Consider the following 21,088-nt stretch of genomic DNA (forward strand, 5'->3'; position numbering starts at 1 on the left):
TTTTAAATATCCAATTACTATTACCTCTTTCTCTTTCGTATGGAGAAACATAAGAGCATCTCCAAGGGCCGGAGGGGCCGTAAATTTGAATTTACAACCCCTCCTCTCAGGTCCAACCCTAGTCGGTCCTTAATTAAAGGTCGGCTGAGATCCCCAACGGTCACGCTGGGGCCTTAATCCAACCGTTGGATGTGATCCAACGACCAGATTTGGCTGTTAACTCACATCCAACGGCACAATATTTTTTTTGAAAGCAAATGTTATTAAAAAAAACAAATAGTTACTGTTTTTTAAAGATAGATTAGCATTAAATGATTAAAATGCATTAATAATCCAATTTTTACATAGATAATCTAACGATCCAAAACACATTCTTAATAATCGAGTGACCAAAATCTATTCATTGTCATTGTTCGTATCGATTCCACAAGCGTTGAACAAGATTTGCCTTCAATTGGGTACGGATTTTCTGGCTTCTAACTCGATCCATACGTTCAAGCAACTCGTGAGGTAAAGTTTCTCCACGATGTATCAGACCCATTTCACATCCCTCGATATTGGTTGTAGCATTTGGTCATTCGTCGTCAATGATCATGTTATGCAGTATGATACACGCCTTCATGATATCATTCATTGTCTTTGCATCCCACCAACGTGACAATCCCCAAATAATTCCCCAACGAGCTTGCAGTACACCAAAAGCTCGTTCAACATCTTTTCGAACCGACTCTTGTCTTTTGCCAAGTATGCTTCTTTTGGCCATATGGATTAGGAATAATCTCTCATAATGGTTTCATGACCGAGTTGTTTATTACATCTATCGTTTGGTGATCCGGAACAGAATCAGCATGACGAGAACGTTTTCGGGTAGCATTCTTTTTCATTTCTTCTAACTTTCTGAGATCATCATCGTCTTTTTCTGCAACCCATTCATCTTCTTCAAGCATCATGTTTAATAAAGTAAAATTGAGCTTCATTGTAGAGAAAGACAGAGGGTATAGAAAAAAATATGGAAGTCTGGAAGATGAAGTTTGATAAGTTTGTAGAGAAAAAGAAGATAGAGTTTGATGTGAGTTTGTAGAGAAAGAGAGTTGTATTTATAGAGAGAATTTGTAGAGGAATTTAATATGGTTGTTGGATGGGTAGAAAAGAGAATTCAAAATTCAAATTCAAATTTTAGGACCTCAAGAGAGATTGAAGTTGGAGCTGAATTTTAGGGGCTTAGCTGAGGCTGTCAATTTTGGGTGAAAAAATGATTTTTAGGGTCTGAGATAGGCTGAGGTTGGAGATGGTGTAGGTTTTTGTCTATGGGCTAGCTTGCTATTGGGACAGACTTACGACAAATATTTAGAGGGCACCCACCCATGAAAATTTACTATGGGCAAAATTTTCGCAAAAAACTTTCTGGAAGGTGTAAATATTGAGGGGGTTTTCGTTAGAAGACAGTTTAGTGATTCACGTCAATCTCGATTTAAACGGTTAAGATTCATCAGCTAAAAACACAGCCCACGGTTCACTTTAACCGCTTACTGAACAAAGCAAAACGGTTTCTCGACTACTCCGCCGCCGTTGGATTTAACATCAATCGTAACGCCTCACCTCAACCCCTCTTTAAATTCCAGTTCATTCTCATTCCATTTTCTCACTCCACTCTCTCTCAAACTTCTTTCTCTCTCTAAAACTCCTCTCTCTCTCTCTAGAAATCATGAGTGAGTAGCTCTGTTCTTTTAACCTTATTCTTTTTATTCTCCGTAATTAACCTTTCTTCAATATGTTGATCGAAGCTAATCTGAGTTTCTGTTTTGATTTTAACAGGTACTGGAAAGATCAAGATCGGAATTAATGGTAATTTGAACTCAATTACTTCTTCTTTGCCTCTTTGAACTAATCACTTATTCGTTGTTCTTATCATTAAGTTCCTTCAAACATTTTGTAGGATTCGGAAGAATCGGTCGATTGGTTGCAAGAGTTGCTCTTCAGACAGATGATGTTGAACTCGTTGCTGTTAACGATCCTTTCATCACCACCGATTACATGGTCAATTTCTCTTTCTCTCTCTCTAGGTCTAGTTTGTCACTCGTTTAGAAATGCATGCAGTTTCTTTGAACTTTTGCGAAATTTTGTAAAATTGAATCTAATATTTCTTCTTCTAGTAAAGAATGTGAATGATTTTTAGTTATTTGGATGTGTAGACATACATGTTCAAGTATGATAGTGTTCATGGAGAATGGAAGCACCATGATCTCAAGGTTAAGGACTCCAATACTCTTCTTTTTGGTGAAAAACCAGTTACTGTTTTTGGTTTTAGGTAAAAATGATTTCTTCTTATTTGAACAAAAGAAGTTTATTTATCATTCTTTATGTTTAAAGATTTTAATGCTTGACTTGAACAAATTTGTATTAAGGAACCCTGATGAGATTCCATGGGGTGAAACTGGAGCTGAGTTTGTTGTTGAATCAACTGGAGTGTTTACTGATAAGGATAAAGCTGCTGCTCACTTGAAGGTCTTCTTTTACTTATCTTTTAGTTTTTTTTAGATGTCTGAATCTGACTTGTCTGACTCAAATAAAACTGTTAATAATCCCAAATCAGACATTCAGTCGAGTGGCCATCATCACTGAGTCATACAAAAATAAACATTCTGGGCTTCTGGCTCAAGCCAATTCAGACCTTAAGTCAGATTTCATGTCAACCAAAAACAAAAAGTAGCTGTTTACTTTGTCTATGTTTGAGAAGGTTTTGCTAGGTATAAGTTTGATTAACTATACCCATTTTCTGGTTTTGCATTGAATTTGGTTTGGTGAACTATGGGTTGTTTTCAGGGAGGTGCTAAGAAGGTTGTGATTTCCGCTCCCAGCAAAGATGCTCCTATGTTTGTTATGGGTGTCAATGAGAATGAATACAAATCAGACATTGACATTGTCTCCAATGCTAGTTGCACCACCAACTGCCTTGCTCCCTTGGCCAAGGTGATCAATTCACCTTGATTAATCTAAGTTACTGACGACTTTTTCTTTTGATATTAAGTTTTTAAGGCTAAATCTTGAGTCTTAGTGTTATGTGTTTCTTATCTTGAACTTGTCAGGTTATCAATGACAGATTTGGCATTGTTGAGGGTCTTATGACCACTGTCCACTCCATCACTGGTCGGTTTTGTTTTCTTGTCTATATGTTCCATTACGAAAATGAATTTGTGGCATTTTTTTTTTGTATATACTAATGTGTGCTTTCTTTCTCAATTACTTTTTTTCAGCTACCCAGAAGACTGTCGATGGGCCATCCAGCAAAGACTGGAGAGGTGGAAGAGCCGCTTCATTTAACATCATTCCCAGCAGCACTGGAGCTGCCAAGGTAACTCTTTCTCATCGGAGGGTCATTAGCTTTAGATGACATGTCATTTTCTTATGGTTTTGATGGGGTTACATAGATCAATCCTGGTTTTCACATTAAGAATGTGTTCGGCTATCAGGGTATTCGTTTATTGGCGTAGTTTTGACTGATAACTATGTATTCTTTTACCTTATTTTGTGCAGGCTGTAGGAAAAGTGCTTCCAGCACTCAATGGCAAGTTGACAGGAATGGCTTTCCGTGTTCCCACTGTGAATGTCTCCGTGGTGGATCTTACTGTAAGGCTTGAGAAGAAAGCTACATACGATCAGATTAAAGCCGCTATCAAGTAAAATCTCTAGATAGTGATGTATTTGTGCTTTTGGCTCCTATAGGGCTATAAGTCTAACTTATATCTGGTCTTGCCTGATTAGGGAGGAGTCAGAAGGTAAGCTGAAGGGGATCTTGGGATACACTGAAGATGACTTGGTTTCAACTGACTTTGTGGGCGACAACAGGTATAGACTACTAAAATCAATTAAAGTATAAAGTTATGTCGATTTTATTGCTTTTCAGTCAGATCTTTCGTCCTCCGAACATTAGGGTGTATGGTACTGTTTGGTCTAAACATTCTAGCAAGATGTTTTCTAGCGCGTGTTGTACAATGAATGCTAATATTATGTGTATATCCAAATGTTTGTTAGGTCAAGCATCTTCGATGCCAAAGCTGGAATTGCTTTGAACGATAACTTTGTGAAACTTGTTTCGTGGTACGATAACGAATGGGGATACAGGTACACCGAAAACATCACAACTTCATATCTATTTGCACAATTTCATTAGATTAGTTTCTCGTATACTGCTTTTGTCCATCAAATGTTACCATTAACAAGAATCTGAATGTGGTTTTGTTGTGTTTCAGTTCCCGTGTGATCGACTTGATTGTTCACATGTCCAAGACCCAGTAAGAGGGTACAAGGCCCAGTAAGAGGGTTTAGCTGTTAGTTTTCACCAGTAAAGAAGATGAAAGAGGAAAATAGTTGTTAGAGTTGTGATCTAAGTTATGAGTAGGTATTGTAGTCATGAATGAGTCTTTGTCCCTTCATGTCTTGTTTTTATTTAGGGAACATATAAGTACTTCAGCTGTGTTGTTGGATACTTCGATCCCATCGTTAGTTTATATTATCTCTGGGTTCTAAAGCTTCCTATTGCTATCTCTACCTTGTTATTTCTCCTCGGCTTATCCGAGTTTCTTCGACAAATAGTTGTTAGAGTTGTGAACTAAGCTAAGAGTTGGTATTATGCATGGTCAATGTGGAGCTTGATATGAGCACCACCAATTTGATGGAAGAAAATTTTCCAACTCGCCCAGGAATAGTATATTTTGATAAAAAGATTGAGGTTGGACCCAGGAAATGGTACGAATCCGTACATGTCAGTTCACATCCTAGAAATGAATCTATTTATATGTGTGTTTTTTTTCCATTTCTTTGCTGTCTATCCAAAATGGGTGGAGACAGTCAGACGAGTCGTTTTTTTTTTTTCAATTAAGAGTAATATATATATAAGTATATATCTGTGTCGAAACCAACTTAGTGACCACTCTATCTCCATGTCTCTATCGTTTTTTTTTTACGCTTTTTCAGGGATAAGCTTTGGTGATTGGTCCAAAATTGTGCCACGTTCTGTTTAGACAGGAAATAAACCAAATCTAAGATTTTGGTTCCAGAATTTGTGTTCTCAGTTTGAAACCTAGTTTGACTCTGAAAAAGCGTAAAAAAAAAACAAAACAAAAGAAATTGTAAATTAATGTAAACCTGACCTTTGTTGAAGAGGAAATCGTTGGTGCTTCTTCGACATCAAATACTAGATGAAAGTGATGAACTGAGTACTAATCACAACGAATTAAAAAAGCGTTGGAATTTGATAATCACAAGAATAATCTTGGAAAATTTAAACAAATCGGCAAAGCGATTGAATAATAAGGTAATCTCAACTAAAAAAAATTGGAATTTTGCGGAAGCATAAAACATGAACAAATAACCTGCTCTGATACCATGTTAAATTCACGATTATATAATAATCGTGAAGACGTGTGCTAGGATGGCATGCGATGGAAGGGGTTGTTGCTTTTAAAGTCTGAACCAGGGACGTTAGCGTATTTATGCAAACAAGTATGTCGGGTGGAAATAGGCAAAACAGGAACTTTGCTAGGAGTGGTACGCCTCCTTATATGCATCTTAGCATACGTCTTGACCTCGTGGATGGAGCGTTCGTCCATGCAAGTGTGCTCTTCTTTGACCCTAATTACAAGGACTTGGGCATTCTTCTTTAACAGTAGGGTTGTAAAGTTTGGTCTGGTTATGTGTTATAGTTTGCTCATTGTGTTTCAAACACATCAATTTGGGTATTGGTTTAGGTGAGAATGGAAGAAATATCCACGGATGGTGGTGAGATTTGGGTGAAATTTTGTGTTATATGTCCTACTGTCTTGCCCTATGTTCACTGGAATTTCGAGCCGACTTGCTGGATCCGACTTTATGTTAGCCCGGGTTGGAAAGGGCCAGCCGGATTCGGATTCCCACCACTTGCTTTGGGTATAAGAATGCCAAAATCAATGTATTTGGATAGAGATAAAAAGTAACTAAACAATGCCAAAATTTGTCTATTATTCTCTCTCTCAGTCTCTCTCTATACATATCTATATTTTGCCTCTGGTCCACCGTCCACCCACCATGTGAGGATAAGTCCTTGATGTAACCCTCACTTAGAAAGTGAGAGATGAGAGTCATTTGACAAAGGAGTCTGATGAGAAAAAGGAATCTCATTGATAGTAGACCACTTTTTTCCACCCCAATCTTTCATCTAGCTGAATGAGATTTATAGAATCACATCTTTTTATAAAGATCAATCTTTCATCAAGCTGAATGAGATGTACATGCTTAAAACCTCTTACATGAGAAGATTGTTGGCCGGTTATTTATAGGTTTAACCTTCAGAGATAACAGGTTGTCATATTCATGTATTAGATTTCTATGTAGGAGTAGACCAACTTAGATTTATGTACATATTTTTTGTTGTAAAAAATGGATTTTTGGTGCATATCGACTCAGTAAGACAATTTACAGTGGAGAACAAGGGGTCGAGTTATTAACTAGTTATATCTCTACCATATTATCATGACAATACAAAATCACAATATTAATAGATTGCTTGAGACTTACGATATTTTAGTAGTTATGGTTATGTAATTTCAACATGAAGATACTTAATGTTCGCAATGTTTTTGTATTTATTGTTTCAATGTCTTTTCTCACTCTCACTTATGTGGATCTAATATTGTATCAACATGTTTACAAAATGAAAAATATCTTTTCACTTCGAGTCTTACTCATAGATGACATATAAAAGAATCCGACAATTTTTTTATCATATACTTCCATCAACGGTTATCCAATATCTTCTTGATAGATGATTCATTGTTAGAACAATATCCTCCCATATAATGAAAATATCTAAAAAGTGAAGAGAGTGGGACATATATCAACAACATTATTGCAGTCTTTATGTCTGTAATAGGAGGAATGCCCTAGCTTTTCATAAGTTGTATCTCAAACCCCAAAGCTGTCAATCACATGGCTTATATGTACCTTTCTCTTTCCCTTTCAACCTTACTCACATTGTTTATGCCATTTCTTTAGATGCATGACTTCTAATCAGATCTAGACTTGGGGAATACAACAAAAATTTTGTACTAAGTGGGAACAAAATTTTTCTCTCTCTGGATCTCACCCATCCTCTCTCTCTCTCTCTACATGTCACTCATTTTTTTCTAGATTCTCTCTCTTCTCTCCTCATTAAGAGCATCTCCAACCCTAGTGGGTTGAGCCGACTGCTCCAACCTGAGTTGCTCTAACACCGAAACCCAACCTAAACTACTACTAATAAACTTCCATAGGACCCAAACAAATCCTATGTAGGATCAGATCCTTTGATGATCAAAAGGGATCCCATGTCTGAATGATTATTATTTTAGTGTAATCTAGAGAGAGGAGGGAGAGAGAGAGAGAGGTCATGATCCTTAAAATTAGCAGACACCTACTAATGAAACTTCATGGGCGGTGGCTGTCTCCACCAAGGACTGTGGATATAATGATATATGTTGGTCTCCCATGCCTCAAGGACCATATTATATCACATGCTATCTTGACTAACATGTTTGTTATTTTACTAATACACTCTTTTCCGTGGACTGAATTTTCAAATCAACCGTAATACTTTTCTTTTCTGTCCGATACATATCTCAGCTAACTCCCGACCGAAATATATAGACTGACAAACACTATTTCTCTTTAGTTATTAAGGTCGGGAATTGGGATGGGTTGATCATCCGTGTTTATTTGACTTGTCTCTACATAGAACCTTCTCGCATGAGGGGGTTATCGACGAGTATCCTGCAACTTCGACTCGCGAACAATTTGCTAATTGTCATCTCATCTGAGATGTCTGTATGTACAAAGGGGCAACGTACAGATTTTATCATCCATCAATATTTGAACTACTACACTAATCTTAACAGACCCAAACGGAATCTGTCTAGATCTTGCTTTCCTTTTCTCTCTACACTTCTCCATTTATTTCCCCCCACCAATTCAACTCTCTCTCTCTCTCTCGCTCCTGAGAGAGTATTAAAGTGGAAAGTTCGGTGCTTTAACTGTGAAACTTCATTCTCTACCTAACTCATCCTTTTTTATTAAATTTCCATCCCTTCTTGTCGTTCTTCCTCACCTTATACTATTCTTTGAGCTCTAATCTCTATTTTACCGCGTTTTTTCTTTAACCAGACTCTACCCATCTCTATATCTCCTGGGTTTTCTTCAATTTTCTCACTCTACTTTCTTACTCTGTCACCTGTAAAACTAATCATTCCCTTGTTTCCTATCTTCTCTCTCTACAATCTATCTTTAATGGGTTTCCTTTTCTTCTTCTAAATAACCCTTCTACCATATTAGATCTGAACTATTAAGTACTTCATCCAAGATTCTTTAGTATCTCTTCATCTAAATCTCTTAGATTTTGTTTCTTCTCATCTCATTCATCATCTTGATCTTGTTCAATATTAACTTAATTGATCTTATTATCTAATCTGGGTATTCTTCAATTTGCCTAAAAATATAGCAGTTTTTTCTCTGAACCCATCTTCTTCTTCCTGGAAAGTTCTTCTCTGTTTTCCCCTGTTCTTAAAATGCCTCCTTCATACTTTCCTCTTAGGTGGGAGAGTACAGGAGATCAATGGTGGTATGCTTCTCCAATCGATTGGGCAGCTGCAAATGGTCATTATGATTTAGTTCGTGAGCTTCTTCATCTTGACACAAATCTCCTAATCAAACTTACTTCACTAAGGAGAATTCGTCGTTTAGAAACAGTTTGGGACGATGAAGCTCAGTTCGATGATGTTGCTCGATGTCGTTCTCAAGTTGCTAGAAAACTCTTCCATGAATGTGAGAATAAAAGAGGAAGAAAGAATTCTCTGATCAGAGCTGGATATGGTGGATGGCTTCTTTATACTGCTGCTTCAGCTGGAGATGTGGGTTTTGTTCAAGAATTGCTTGAAAGAGATCCTCTTCTTGTGTATGGGGAAGGAGAGTTTGGTGTCACAGATATATTTTATGCAGCTGCAAGGAGTAAAAGCTCTGAGGTTTTTAGGGTTTTGTTTGATTTTTCGGTGTCGCCAAGATGTTTTATGAGTAGTTATGGAGAATTGGGGGAACAAAAAACAGGGGAAGTTCCTTCAGAGTTTAAGTGGGAGATGATGAATAGAGGTGTTCATGCTGCTGCTAGAGGTGGGAATTTGAAGGTTTTGAAGGAAATTCTTGGGGACTGTTCTGATGTTTTGAGTTTTAGAGATCTTCAAGGATCTACTATCTTACATGCTGCCTCTGGTAGAGGTCAGGTTGAGGTGAGTCCTCTTTCTCTCTCTCTCTCTCTGATACTAATTGTCACGGACCGTTAGATCGACTCTGAAATACACTCAAACTATCACGTGCCGAAGTTGCAAAAATGAGCTTTAACGAGTAACGACCATATGGCGCTATCAACTCCTTCATAGTTCAAAGAAAGTCTTCTCGAACATATCGGTTGACTTGTGACCTTTAGGTCATCTCGGCCTCGACATAAGCACGGCACAACTCATCAATGAGTCGTAGTATACGAGCAATGCTCGTGCTGCCTCATACGAAGCTTCATTGGGTCCTTGCCTCTCGTCCCTCACATAGAGTACCAATTGGGATGTGCAACCATACCAAGCTAACACGATGGATCTTGTCATCCTGTCTTGAGCTTCCTGTCCCTTCGGATAATTTTAGTCTCATACTGAGACTCATAGAAACTATCATATAAGCACCATTAGCATTTAGCTATATTGATGATTTCATGTTTTCACTGAAAACATATAATAGGCATGGGGGAATGTTTTACTTAAAACCTCTTGGCTTTGTTGTTCTTGCAGGTAGTTGAGGATCTAACTCGCTCTTTCAGTATAATTGACTCTATCGACAATCAAGGGAACACGGCATTACATATAGCCGCTTACCGAGGTCACATACCAGTTGTAGAAGCTCTAATACTCGCATCTCCATTATCGATCTCCCTAACTAACAACTCTGGCAATACTTTTCTCCACATGGTTGTTGCTGGTTTTCAAACTCCTGGTTTTCAAAGGGTAGGTCGACAATTCGAGCTCATGAAGAAGTTGATGTTCGGGAAGATTATAAACATCGAAGATATCATCAACGTCAAAAACAACGAAGGTAGAACTGCTCTTCACACGGCCATTATTGGGAATGTTCATGGTAATCTCGTTGAACTTCTAATAACAGTTCCTTCTATCGACTTAAATATCAAAGATTTAGACGGTATGACTCCATTAGATCTTCTCAAGCAGCGACCTCGATCTGCATCATCTGAAATACTAGTAAAACAGTTGATTTCAGCTGGGGGTATTTCCAATTCTCACGACTATATGGCAAGAACTGCCATTGTTTCTCACATGAAGATTCAAGGCATTGGAAGTAGTCCAGGAACTTCATTTAGAATACCTGATGCAGAGATTTTCTTGTACACAGGTGCAGAAATTTCTGATACTGGTCCTGGTTTCGATCAAATTGGTGCGAGATTGAGTTCTTGTTCGAGTGAACTCAGTGAGTCAGTAAGCGAGACTAGCAACTCCGTGGATTCTAAGAAAAAGCGAGGTTCTATAAGTAATGCAGCAAGCCGTCTGAGAATCCTCCTCAGGTGGCCTCGAAAAACAGGGAAAAAATCTGAAGGTATTCGAAAGTCCATCGATGAGGATTCAATGGGTTCTTTTGTAAAAAGTACCGACTCTGAGGAAATTCCGACTCCTCTAAGACAGAGATTCTCAAAGAGTTCAACCCTTCCAACTAACAAACGGGTACTTTCGGTTAGAAGTAGTTTTCCGAGCCCATCCATTAAGAAGAAAGTCTCTAGCGGGCTAACGAAAAGCGTAGTTCGAACCATTCCACATCCATCTGGTTCACTTTCCGGACAATCTGTTTCCTCTTCAACATCACTAGACAAGCAGAAAGGTGTTTTTATAGAGGACGATGAGGAATCCGTTTGTTCTAGTCCTTGTAATGGTGGAACAGAAGACGCGACCCGAAAATCAACATCGCTTAACAAGAAGTTATACTACTGTTTTGGTGCACAAGGACTCGCGGTAAACAGGCCAAACCATGGTCACAGACAATCTGTACCATCGAACGCTTGATCGAACTAGTGAAACCATATGGATCCTAAGGTTCATGTCCCTCCACTGTCGGCCATGAACCGAGCAATTAGACCCACTTGGGCATTCAGACAAGTATTACATGTTTTCTAATTTGATAGACGTTTCTTACTTCTAAATTGGTTATCTCAAAAACTTATTAACCATGTTGAAGAGAAGATTTTAGGTTGAATCAATCTAGGTTGTGTGTTGATCTCTGAACTTTGTTTGTTGTTTTCTGTAGTAAGCACTATTACTGCACGGCCCGGTGAACTCATTGACTTTTGACATGATCTGTCGTACCATCGTTGATGCAGAAGCCAGCTAGTGGCGATAGGGGAGTTAAACAACTAGGTCGTCAGACCTTAATCCAGAGACTGTTCTGCATTATTATGCTCTGCAACGCTGAACAAACCTTCGGTGAAGTTTACCCACATGACAACCAGCTTTCCTGTGGTTTACCTGTCCTTATTCCTTAACTGCATTTTATGAATATCCAAGCAGAGTTTGATATCCTGTGTAAACGAGCTGAACTAGACTCTCATAGTGCCTGCTTTCATAACTTTTTCGGCACTTCGAGAGTCTGAGCAGCATTATCATTTCCCTTTCCCTGTTTAGATACCTCCCTAATTTGCCCCTAAATTTCAGTTTTCTAAACCCCGCCAAACAAATGATGTTTAGTACACAAAAACAAATCAAAACACATTCTTGAATAGGAGACCTAATCCCAGGCTATGGGTGGGTTTTGATTTCCCTTGTGGTCATCAATCAAATGATCCACGCAGTGAAGTACAGTGATTAATAGAAATCACACTACAGAATTAGTTTTCCAGGAAAATCGATTCAATTGAGCACCAAACACGGCCAAGTGTTTATCAAGATATGTTTCTATCAGATTTGGTACAAATGGGGCAAGTGGACATGAGAACTGCAAGACTTCCATATAATCAAACAGAAGCTACAAGATAAATGACTTGATACGAAGAGGAGGGCCATAAAGGAATTACACATAGTTTCGATGGAAAATTCTGTGAAATCAAAATAAAAAACACATATTGAGAAGATACAAGGAACATTTTTTCAAACTTGGAACTTGAAAGAAAACTAAGGGATCTCGAGAAACATTCAGACTAGAACAAAACTTGCCCTAAATTTTCAAAATTTTCCAACAGAGGTGTCGGTATTCAGTAAGTAACAAACGAAAATAATATACACAGCTACACAATAACTCAACACAATTTTTATATAGTACACAAGTCAATGTACTCATTTTCTCTTCTTTTGGATATCGACATATCTTATGCCGATAAATGATTCAGATCCAGATTTCAATTACTTAGACTTCTAATGATTCATCTCAAGCTTCAACTACATCTGCAAAGACTGAAATCTTGAGGTGTTCTGTGTTTATGTCAGCTATACAGACTGAATATCACTCAGATTTCTTACTTCCCGTCGAAATTCCATAACTGAAGAACTGTATTGCATCGTCTGATCGGAGGTATAATCAGTTATCCACCATAGACAATCATTCAGTACACCACCTAAACCAGAGAGATGATTAAAGAGAAAATTTCATTTTTTGACTTGAAGCTGCAGAAAACATGGTCCAAATTGGACCATGGACAAGAGAAAGGCGTGCACCTGTGCGTGTGAGAGAGAGAGAGAGAGAGAGAGAGAGAGAGAGAGAGAGAGAGAGAGAGAGAGAGAGAGAGTACCTCTGCATGGGTCCTTCTGACTGCAAGTTTTCGTTCTCTTGATTTCTCAAATAATATGTAGGCAGAAAGGGGAGATTGTTCTAATCAACTTCTCCTCCCTCTACATCCTGTTGTACGTGTGGCGGCGGTGGGGTATCTGAAACTACATTTAGCGCAACCTCAGTTTTGTCTACATAGACATCAGACGGAGCAACTTCTTCCTTTTTGTCCGCAGCAACGTTGGCTACAGCAACTTCTTCGCTGTCCTCATAAACGTTACTGGGACCAACTTCTTCCTCTTTCTCCAAACCAACATCATCTACAGCAACTTCAGCTTTATCACCAAAAACACTATCAGAAGCACATTCTTCCTCTTTGTCCAAAGCAACATTGTCGGCAGCAACCTCATCAGTGTCCACATTAACATTCTCTAAGGCTCCTTGTTCCTTCTCATGGCCCGAACCAACATTTTCTACAGCACCCTCATTATTGTCTGCACAAACATTATTCAGGGCAACTCCTTCCTCCTCATTGCACGAGGCAATATTCTCTGCAGCAACCTCGTCATTGTCCGTACAAACATTACCTAGAGCAACCTCTTCCTCATTGTCTACCGCAACCTCATCGTCATCTGCAGCATCACTGCCTGCAGCAACCTCATCATCTGTATTAGCACCATCTTCCTTCTCATTGCCCAAACAAACATTTTCTCCAGCAACCTTACCATTGTCTGCACATACATTACTCGGGGCAACTCTTTTCTCAATGTCCATAGCAACATCGTCTGCAACAACATCACCATTGTCTGCATAAACGTTACCTGGACCAGTTTCCTTCTTGTCGTTATCCAAAGCAACATCATCAACACCCTCATTGGCCACAGAGACATTCTGGGGAGCAACTACTTCCCCATTGTCCAAAGTAACATCATCAACCTCATTGTTGTCCCCATAGACATTCTGGTGAGCAACCCCTTCCTGGTTCTCCAAACCAACATTGTCTACGACGATATTGCCATTATCCAAATAAATATTTGTCGGAGCTTCCTCATTGTCCAAACAAACAGAATCTCCAGCAACGTCTTCATCATTGACTGCATAAACATTCTGGTGAGCAATCCCTTCCTGGTTCTCCGAACCAACATTGTCTGCAACGATATTGCCATTATCCAAATAAATATTAGTCCGAGCTTCCTTATTGTCCAAACAAACAGTATCTCCAGCAACGTCTTCATCATTGACTGCATAAACATTATCTGGAGTATCTTCTTCCTTCTCATTGTCCACATAAACACTGTCCATAGCAACCTCATCATTGTCCACATTAACATTATCCTTAGCAACTTCTTCCTTCTCGTCGTCCAAAGCAACATCATCTGCAGCAGCCTTATAGCTGTTCGCGTAAACATTATCTGGAGCAACTTCCTCCTCTTTGTCCAAAGCAACTTCCTCCGCAGCAACTTCAACTTTGTCTGCATAAACTTCGTCCAGAGCAGCTTCTTCCTCCTCTCTTTCCACAGCAACATTGCCTGCAGCAACCTCGTCAACGTCCATAGCAACTTCTTCCTCCTCTTTGTCCAAAGTAACATCCTCTGCCGCAACCTCATCATTGTCTGCATTAACATTATGAGGAGCCGGTTCTTCCGCCTCTCTTTTGAGAGCAACATTGCCTGCAGCAACCTCATCAATGTCCATGGCAACTCCTTCCTCCTCTTTGCCCAAACCAACATCGTCTTCGGCAACTTCGTTGTTGTCCTTATAAACATTATGTGGAGCTTCCTCTTTGTCTAAAATAACATTGTTTGCAGTAACCTCGTCATTTTCTGCATAAACTCTATCTAGAGCACCTTCTTCCTCCTGGTTAAGAGCAACATTTTCTGCAGCAACCTCGTCATTGTCCCTATGAGAGTATGGAGCAACTTCTTCTCTATCCGGCACGACTCCTTCCTCATTTTTCGAAGCGACATCATCTGGAGCAACTTCCTCATCCTCATCATCGTCCATTCTCATATATAATCCGAGCTGCTCCAAAGGGTTACTACTACCTTGGAAGTTGAAACAACTCATGCTATCTTCAGATTGTCCATGGCTCGTTTCTTCTACATAGGGTAAATCCACAGCTGCAGAGGCAGACCTGAGCATTTCCAAATCCTCAAGAAATTTGGCGTTCTCATTGATTTCAACTGTCTTCTCCATCTGCACATGAAAAAAGCGACCAATGACATCTTCAGTGAAAAACAAGATACCAGTTGTAATTGACTTCACCCAGATAATAACATATTATGTTTCGACCTGCAACAACGCTTGTCGCGCCGCTTCTCTCTCAAGTTCTCTCTTCCTTTTAGCTGCAGCTGCAGCCTCTTTTGCTGCTTCTATACGGGCATCTTCTGCAGCTTTTGCTTCAGCTTGTAACCGATTTTTTTCTGTGAACAGAACAAAGCCTCGAAACCTTAATACTAATTACAGGTTTCTCTTGGATTCACATATAACTAAAAGATTGAAATGGTTGAAGTAATAGGGTGTTGAAACAGTTCAAACCTTCTCTTTGTTGCCTTTCGAGATCCTCCCTGAACCGGCGCAGTTTCTCAGGATCACCTTTTTCACCCTGATATTAACCAATGTGATCGGTCCAATCGCGTCAAATAGTGATAGCTACAATAAGATAAGGCCGCGGCTTTGGGGAATAAAGAAAATTCTCCGGGGAATAAATTCTCCAGGGAATAAATTCTCCAGGGAATTCAGATTTTTTTTAAAATTCTCAAGGGAATAAATTTTTATGGGGAATGCAAATTAAATTTTTTTGAAAGTTCTCTTCCATCTCATCTCTTCTCTCTGCCACTTCATCTTCTCGCCACCTCATCATCTTCTCCGGCGAAAGTTGCCGGCCGAGAAATCCGGCCGGCAACCTTCAAAAAAATTTTTTTTTTTTTTCTCTCTTCCTCTCTCTCTCTCTCTAATATACTCCGGCGAAGGTAGACCTTCGCCGGAGATCTGGTCTGTCCATGGACAGACCTTTGAAGGTCTCCCTTCGCCGGAGTGTTAGAGAGAGAGAGAGAAAAAAAATTTTTTTTTTTTTTTTTTTTTTTTATATGTTTGGAGGTCGCCGGCCGGAAAATTGGTCGGCCGGCGACCTTCGACGGAGAAGATGATGAGGTAGCGAGAAGATGAGGTGATGAGTTATATCATCTTCTAAAATTAAAAGCCCCTTAGCAATAAAAAATGAACAAAAAAGTCAATCTTATTTGACTAGTTTTAAGAAAAGTCTTTATTCCCCGGAGAATTTTTTTTATTCCCCAAAGCCGCGACCTAAGATAAACCTTGAACTACCATCCAAATTTGTAACAAACCTCGTTCAAAGTCTTCTCTCGGGCTTTTAGGATAGTATCAGCAAAACGACCCCTCAAAAGAGCTGCACGATAGAGCTTATCTGGTAGCACTTGCCTCTCAGATGGAGCACTCTTCCCTAAAAGATTTGTAGAACAAAGCATGAAGACCTGTGCCGAAACTGGATCTTTTAATACTAACTGCGATTAAACATTCGTTGCTTACCCTCTTGTCGGCTCTCCACCTCAATAAAGGGTGGCTTGAGCTGCGAACTCTGCTCAACCTGATCCACGCCACTAACAGCTTCTGCATATCATGAAGGAAAAAGATTCTAAGTAGAGTTTTATAGTTTTTTTTACTAGTAGCTACAAACACAGTATCACCATGTACAAAGAAACAAGTTGGTAGAGGTGGACACTGATGTTGGTTATAAGTACAGCATGATAAATATGAACAAGTTTGTTTTGGTTCCGCCTGTATTTAGAAATCAAGTTTAACCTAAGATTGATTTTTCTTTTTGCTAATAAAATTTTCAAGTCATACAGAATTAGTGGAATGACGAACAACTTCACCCTTATAAATAATTATTTTAATGGGTTCAAACAACGCTAGAACCATAGGACTCACGATTTCCATCATGTGGGTCAAGACCGTTCGCTTGGTGGTTTACTGTTTCTCCCGAACCCAACACCTCCTGCATGTAAGCAAGACAGAAATTAGTAATGATGCATCTCTATCTCACACAAACCTAGTCAGCATGAGATGAAACACTAAGATTGAAGTGAAAACAGATGCAATAATAACATAAGCTACCTTTACAACGTTCATGGGGGAAGAAGCCTTAGCATGATTAGAATCACTTCCAGAAGAACTTCCGGAGTCTGAGTTGCAAATCGAAATGTAAAAAAAAATCAATGGAAGGAAAAAAGAATCCTGAGCATGAATAACAGTACCAAGCTAACGAAAAAACAGATAGAGCAATAGCAATTCAGCCATCACATCGAAACTATCAATACAGGAGAAATACAAACAATCACAAGGTCGGGGGCTTCCAGAACCAACAAAAATCAATAGCAAAGTTTCAAAGAAAAAAATCAATAGCATACTTTGACTTTGTGGGCGAAAAAATATATTCAATACGACAATACCCCATTCAAATTGTAAGACTCTGAATACAATCTACACCCTACTACTACAGATTTGGGATGTTTTTTAGTTCTATTTTTTCCCCTCTATCGGACCTATGATGTCATCACAGATATACTACACCGTCTCAAACACGAAAAGATATACATAGTGCTCTTAACCCCCTGAAATATTTTATAGTATTGAGTTGAGCCTGACCACTTCCCATATCTCGAGATATTTTTCGGACTCTGAACCTCTAAACACTAGATAGCTGCCCTTGACAATAACAATAGGAAAAAAGATTGAAGGCATCAAGTAGATGTGCATGAATTCTTCAATACAATGGCATCAGGAAATTTAAAATGAACAGTACTACAGAACTGTATTGATTTTGCAACTTCGCCTGAAAGAAAAAGAAAGAAGATGTAATCAAATACAAACCACTACTTGAAGATCCTGAATCACTACTGGAGCTACTAGAACTACTTTTACTACTTCTGCGGGCTGTATCTTTGTCAATCTCTACTGGAGCATAGCTCGAAACAGGAGGATCATTCCCTAGAATATCTACATCCTCATCCACTGGGTCATTTCCTATATACAGAGAAGACCATGATAAGACACATGAAAAACAATTCAATAGAGAGACAACTTCAAGAAATTTGAATCCTTAGTGATCGAAAATAACCTTTGCGAGGTGGCAGAGATGAATTGCTCGGCCCAGAAACATTCAAAATCTGCAGTCAGAATATTATATATTAGTGCTCATATGCATTTTGTACATTGTGAAAGACAGAAGGGGAAATCAAATATAACACAAACCTCTATATCAGAAGGCTCAGCTTTCTTCTGGTTTGCTTGTTTCTCTTGCACAAATTCGTCAACAAGCTTCCGTAGTGTGAACAACGTATCATTACTGAGTTCATCAATGTCAACCTCAATCTCATCCTCACCAGTTTGGTTAGCACCAGAACTTTGATTTCTCAGGAGGTCGATAATATGCAGTGGTAACTCCCCAATTAAAGCTTCTATATCCTTGCCTAGGCTATGTTTCTCCTCATCTGTCATTGTCGGCGCAACAGGCTCTGTCTTAAGATCATGACTTCCCAAAGAAGTTTTTCTCTTTTTAGAAGGCGAAACAGACTTAGCAGCTAATGTTTCTCTAGAAACGCCCAGTTGCACAGGATCTGGTGCAGATTGATTAACAGGAAGTTTCTTTTCAATAGATTTCCACCTCATTTCAAAAATCTTGCTGAGTTGATCAGCCATGGCATGAACATCATTTCCAGGTGGGTTGTATGTCATAGCATTAGAGAACGTAAGCCTCACATCGGCAAGAAATTCCAACGGACTCGAGTATTCCTTCTTAGCTAACTTACTCTTCACTGTCCCCAAATCCATGGGGTGTTTGATAACTGTGAGATAATCTGGAATGTTCAACTTCACGGTATCAACAGGAGAATTGAAAACCCAACCATAAGGATGATCCATTAGACGTTTCAGAAGTGCCTCACACTGCTTCATTAACTTCAAATCGGAAGAGTTAGAAAGAGGAACCCTCTTCACAGCCTGAAATCTTCCTGAGAAACCCCTTTTCAAGTTTGGACCACTACGTCCCGGTGGTCCCCGTTTCTTTCCCTGCCCACTAGAAAGAAGTTCAGATGATCTATGCAAATCTTCAGCGGGAACCCGCTTATCACCGAGACCTGATAGCGAAGCAATACTTGTAAACCATGGCTGAAGTTTCCTTTGAAGGTTTTGAATCTGTTCGAGCTCAGATTTTAGTCTCTGTTCCAATTCCTTCTTCTCGTACCGAGACATCTTGGCCAAAGAGATAACCTGTAGGGGGATTCCAAACCCATTACTTATATCAACATTTAAACTTATACATTTCCTTTTAAGAGCAAACGAATCATCTGAGGCAGTCCTATCCATCTCAAATCGACCTGAGCTTCCTAAACCTTCAGATTCTCCTATCGTTTCTACAGCATAACGGTAATCAGGAACAAATCCAGTTGAATAACCCCTAGATACTCTCTGTGTCTTTCCCACCATTGCAGTTAGTACTTCCTGTGAGTTATTCTTTAATTCCTTTTGCCTACAAGTATGTTCTACAAGAACAGATGGTGCCATAAAATTAAATCCCTTGGTCTGCACATATCAATAATAGGAGACCTAAATTCAAGGTGTTTTTCCGGAATAAAATTTAATTCCTAATTCCCAATAAGAAATTACGTTTATGTGATGAAAACCCTAATTTCCCCTTGTCGTTGTAAAGTTTAAGGTCAAACTTAATAGAATTAATTGTGCTGTTGAACTAGGTTATAATTATTCTCTAAACATATAAATATGAACAATTTTTGTATGAAACAAATTCCAATTTTCATATCTCGAATCACAAACCCTAACCTTCAATGGACTCAACAATTTAAACGAAGCAAGAATTTCCAATCAAAATGAACCACTCCAAAGATCAGATTTACCATCATAACTCGCAAGTGTTTCTTCGGCACCCCCTCCAAGGAAGATGAACTAGAAAAACGAGAAGCGGAATCTCGAATATACGAAACCTTATCCCTCAATCGAGCATATATCCCAAAGACGAAACCCTAGATCAAGATAATAGAACAAAATGAACCACCATTCGTGTAGCTCAAAGATGAAAAGATTAGTTCTTCAAACCCTAATTGTCTTCCAGATCTTCTTCACCTGTTCCCTGCAAACCCTAGCTTTTTTTCGTCCTGCTTCGAGACAGAGAGAGGAGAGAGAAACCCGAGGAGAGAGAAAAGAAGTGATGTAGATCAGGTTCCCTCCGTCCCGATATTTATAAAGAAATGAAACCGCTAATCGCGGTGATAAATGCATCACTTACCGTTAGATCTTTGACATTGGTTAATCGGACGGTTATAAATATAATCATTTAAATATTATGATGCCCTTCTCGAAGTGCCAGTTAGGTTGAGATTTTCTTGAAATGGATTTACTTTCGCCATATTTACCTTTTTAGCCTCGTGTGACGTGGCACCATACTCTTAAGTGGCACGTGACCCGCCATTCGTAGAAGTAGGACGTAAGATGGTCCGTCATTTTTTGTCGAGGTTGCACGTACACATTAGATCTTCTAAAGGTACCCGGGTAAACTGCTTTTAGCGGCCGGGTCTATTATCAGACGGCCCAATCGCTGGATATTCTATAGGCGCCTAGGATTTTGACTGAAATTCGTTCTTTTTTTGCTTTGAGAAATCGAGTACGATCTACGTCTAATCTAAACCATAATGAAAGAGGCCTAAAGCCAGACATAATGAAAGAGGCCTTAAGCCGGACAAATTAGGAGTATATATATTGTCTAAATTACATGGGATAAATTTTGATGGCAAATGTTTCCACCGAGTCTCGATCTCACTACTTCATGGGATAAAGCTTTAGGCCTCTTTCATTATTGGTTTAACTTACGCGGTTATCGTGCTCATCACATCTTCATGATGTATCGATGTCTTGTAATAACTAACGTAGATCGTAGTCGATTTTTGTTAACAAAAAATAAAAAATTCTACTCTCTAACCAATCCGAGACATCTCTCACTCATATTCTCTCTAAAATCCGAAGCGATATTATTATGACACAATTTTCATTTTTATTGTCAATAAGGGTCTACAAGCTTTAGCTCTTGATTATCCATTTGCCAATGTTATAAATTCAAATACACTCAGTAATCACCATCTTTCTTCATAAGAACAGAGCTTATTCAGGTCTCAAACGTGAACTTATTCCTCGTCTCTTCATAACAAAGCTGCTAGACCAACTAGAGAAAAGATGTTTGATCAAACAC

General features: G+C 39.0%; 3 protein-coding genes across 7 annotated transcripts; 2 read left to right on the forward strand and 1 right to left on the reverse strand.

Annotated features, from left to right (window-relative positions):
* The first annotated feature begins 911 nt into the window (after window positions 1-911).
* LOC147532663 (glyceraldehyde-3-phosphate dehydrogenase 2, cytosolic-like) lies at window positions 912-4,528 on the forward strand. The gene is made up of 12 exons (XM_086650518.1): window positions 912-1,709; window positions 1,816-1,845; window positions 1,937-2,037; window positions 2,193-2,308; window positions 2,406-2,505; window positions 2,824-2,970; window positions 3,087-3,147; window positions 3,255-3,352; window positions 3,535-3,677; window positions 3,763-3,846; window positions 4,033-4,122; window positions 4,251-4,528. Exons 1-12 carry the CDS (start codon window positions 1,706-1,708, stop codon window positions 4,294-4,296), a joined length of 1,020 nt encoding a protein of 339 aa, XP_086506644.1. The 5' UTR covers window positions 912-1,705; the 3' UTR covers window positions 4,297-4,528.
* Window positions 4,529-7,056: 2,528 nt separating this feature from the next.
* LOC147532664 (uncharacterized) lies at window positions 7,057-11,333 on the forward strand. 2 transcript variants are annotated; one of them, XM_086650522.1, is made up of 3 exons: window positions 7,057-7,756; window positions 7,831-9,287; window positions 9,837-11,333. In XM_086650522.1, exons 2-3 carry the CDS (start codon window positions 8,574-8,576, stop codon window positions 11,112-11,114), a joined length of 1,992 nt encoding a protein of 663 aa, XP_086506648.1. In that variant the 5' UTR covers window positions 7,057-7,756; window positions 7,831-8,573; the 3' UTR covers window positions 11,115-11,333. The 2 variants fall into 2 exon arrangements, with proteins under 2 accessions (XP_086506648.1, XP_086506649.1); XM_086650523.1 differs by having other exon boundaries at window positions 7,216-7,777.
* Window positions 11,334-12,242: 909 nt separating this feature from the next.
* NPX1 (nuclear protein X1) lies at window positions 12,243-20,057 on the reverse strand. 4 transcript variants are annotated; one of them, XR_015228268.1, is made up of 12 exons: window positions 19,743-20,057; window positions 18,082-19,098; window positions 17,948-17,996; window positions 17,701-17,853; window positions 16,945-17,012; window positions 16,759-16,825; window positions 16,357-16,437; window positions 16,155-16,270; window positions 15,346-15,412; window positions 15,100-15,230; window positions 12,830-15,003; window positions 12,243-12,655 (listed from the first exon to the last, which is right to left on the reverse strand). XR_015228268.1 is itself a non-coding variant. In XM_086650521.1 (11 exons), the coding sequence occupies exons 1-11, from the start codon at window positions 19,746-19,748 to the stop codon at window positions 12,910-12,912; spliced, it is 3,849 nt and encodes a 1,282-aa protein (XP_086506647.1). In that variant the 5' UTR covers window positions 19,749-20,057; the 3' UTR covers window positions 12,243-12,909. The 4 variants fall into 4 exon arrangements, 2 of the variants coding, with proteins under 2 accessions (XP_086506647.1, XP_086506645.1); XR_015228267.1 differs by lacking the exon at window positions 19,743-20,057 and having other exon boundaries at window positions 18,082-19,534; XM_086650521.1 differs by having other exon boundaries at window positions 12,243-15,003.
* Between the last annotated feature and the right edge of the window lie 1,031 nt (window positions 20,058-21,088).

The sequence above is a fragment of the Eschscholzia californica genome, unplaced genomic scaffold (assembly GCF_041429995.1).
Source record: "Eschscholzia californica isolate CP2 unplaced genomic scaffold, dmEscCali1.0.p SCAF_6, whole genome shotgun sequence".
NCBI lineage: Eukaryota > Viridiplantae > Streptophyta > Magnoliopsida > Ranunculales > Papaveraceae > Eschscholzia > Eschscholzia californica.

Bases quoted from the DNA above. Each gene is read 5' to 3' on its own strand.
- LOC147532663 (XM_086650518.1), top strand. The intron at 2,971-3,086 runs GTGATCAATTCA...TGAACTTGTCAG, and splicing joins GCCTTGCTCCCTTGGCCAAG to GTTATCAATGACAGATTTGG. The intron at 4,123-4,250 runs GTACACCGAAAA...GTTGTGTTTCAG, and splicing joins GATAACGAATGGGGATACAG to TTCCCGTGTGATCGACTTGA.
- LOC147532664 (XM_086650522.1), top strand. From the start codon at position 8,574: ATGCCTCCTTCATACTTTCCTCTTAGGTGGGAGAGTACAGGAGATCAA. The intron at 9,288-9,836 runs GTGAGTCCTCTT...TTGTTCTTGCAG, and splicing joins CTGGTAGAGGTCAGGTTGAG to GTAGTTGAGGATCTAACTCG.
- NPX1 (XM_086650519.1), bottom strand. From the start codon at position 19,392: ATGGCACCATCTGTTCTTGTAGAACATACTTGTAGGCAAAAGGAATTA. The intron at 15,413-16,154 runs GTTTGTTACAAA...GGTTAATATCAG, and splicing joins GAGAGAAGACTTTGAACGAG to GGTGAAAAAGGTGATCCTGA. The intron at 15,231-15,345 runs GTTTGAACTGTT...TTCTGTTCACAG, and splicing joins CGAAAGGCAACAAAGAGAAG to AAAAAAATCGGTTACAAGCT.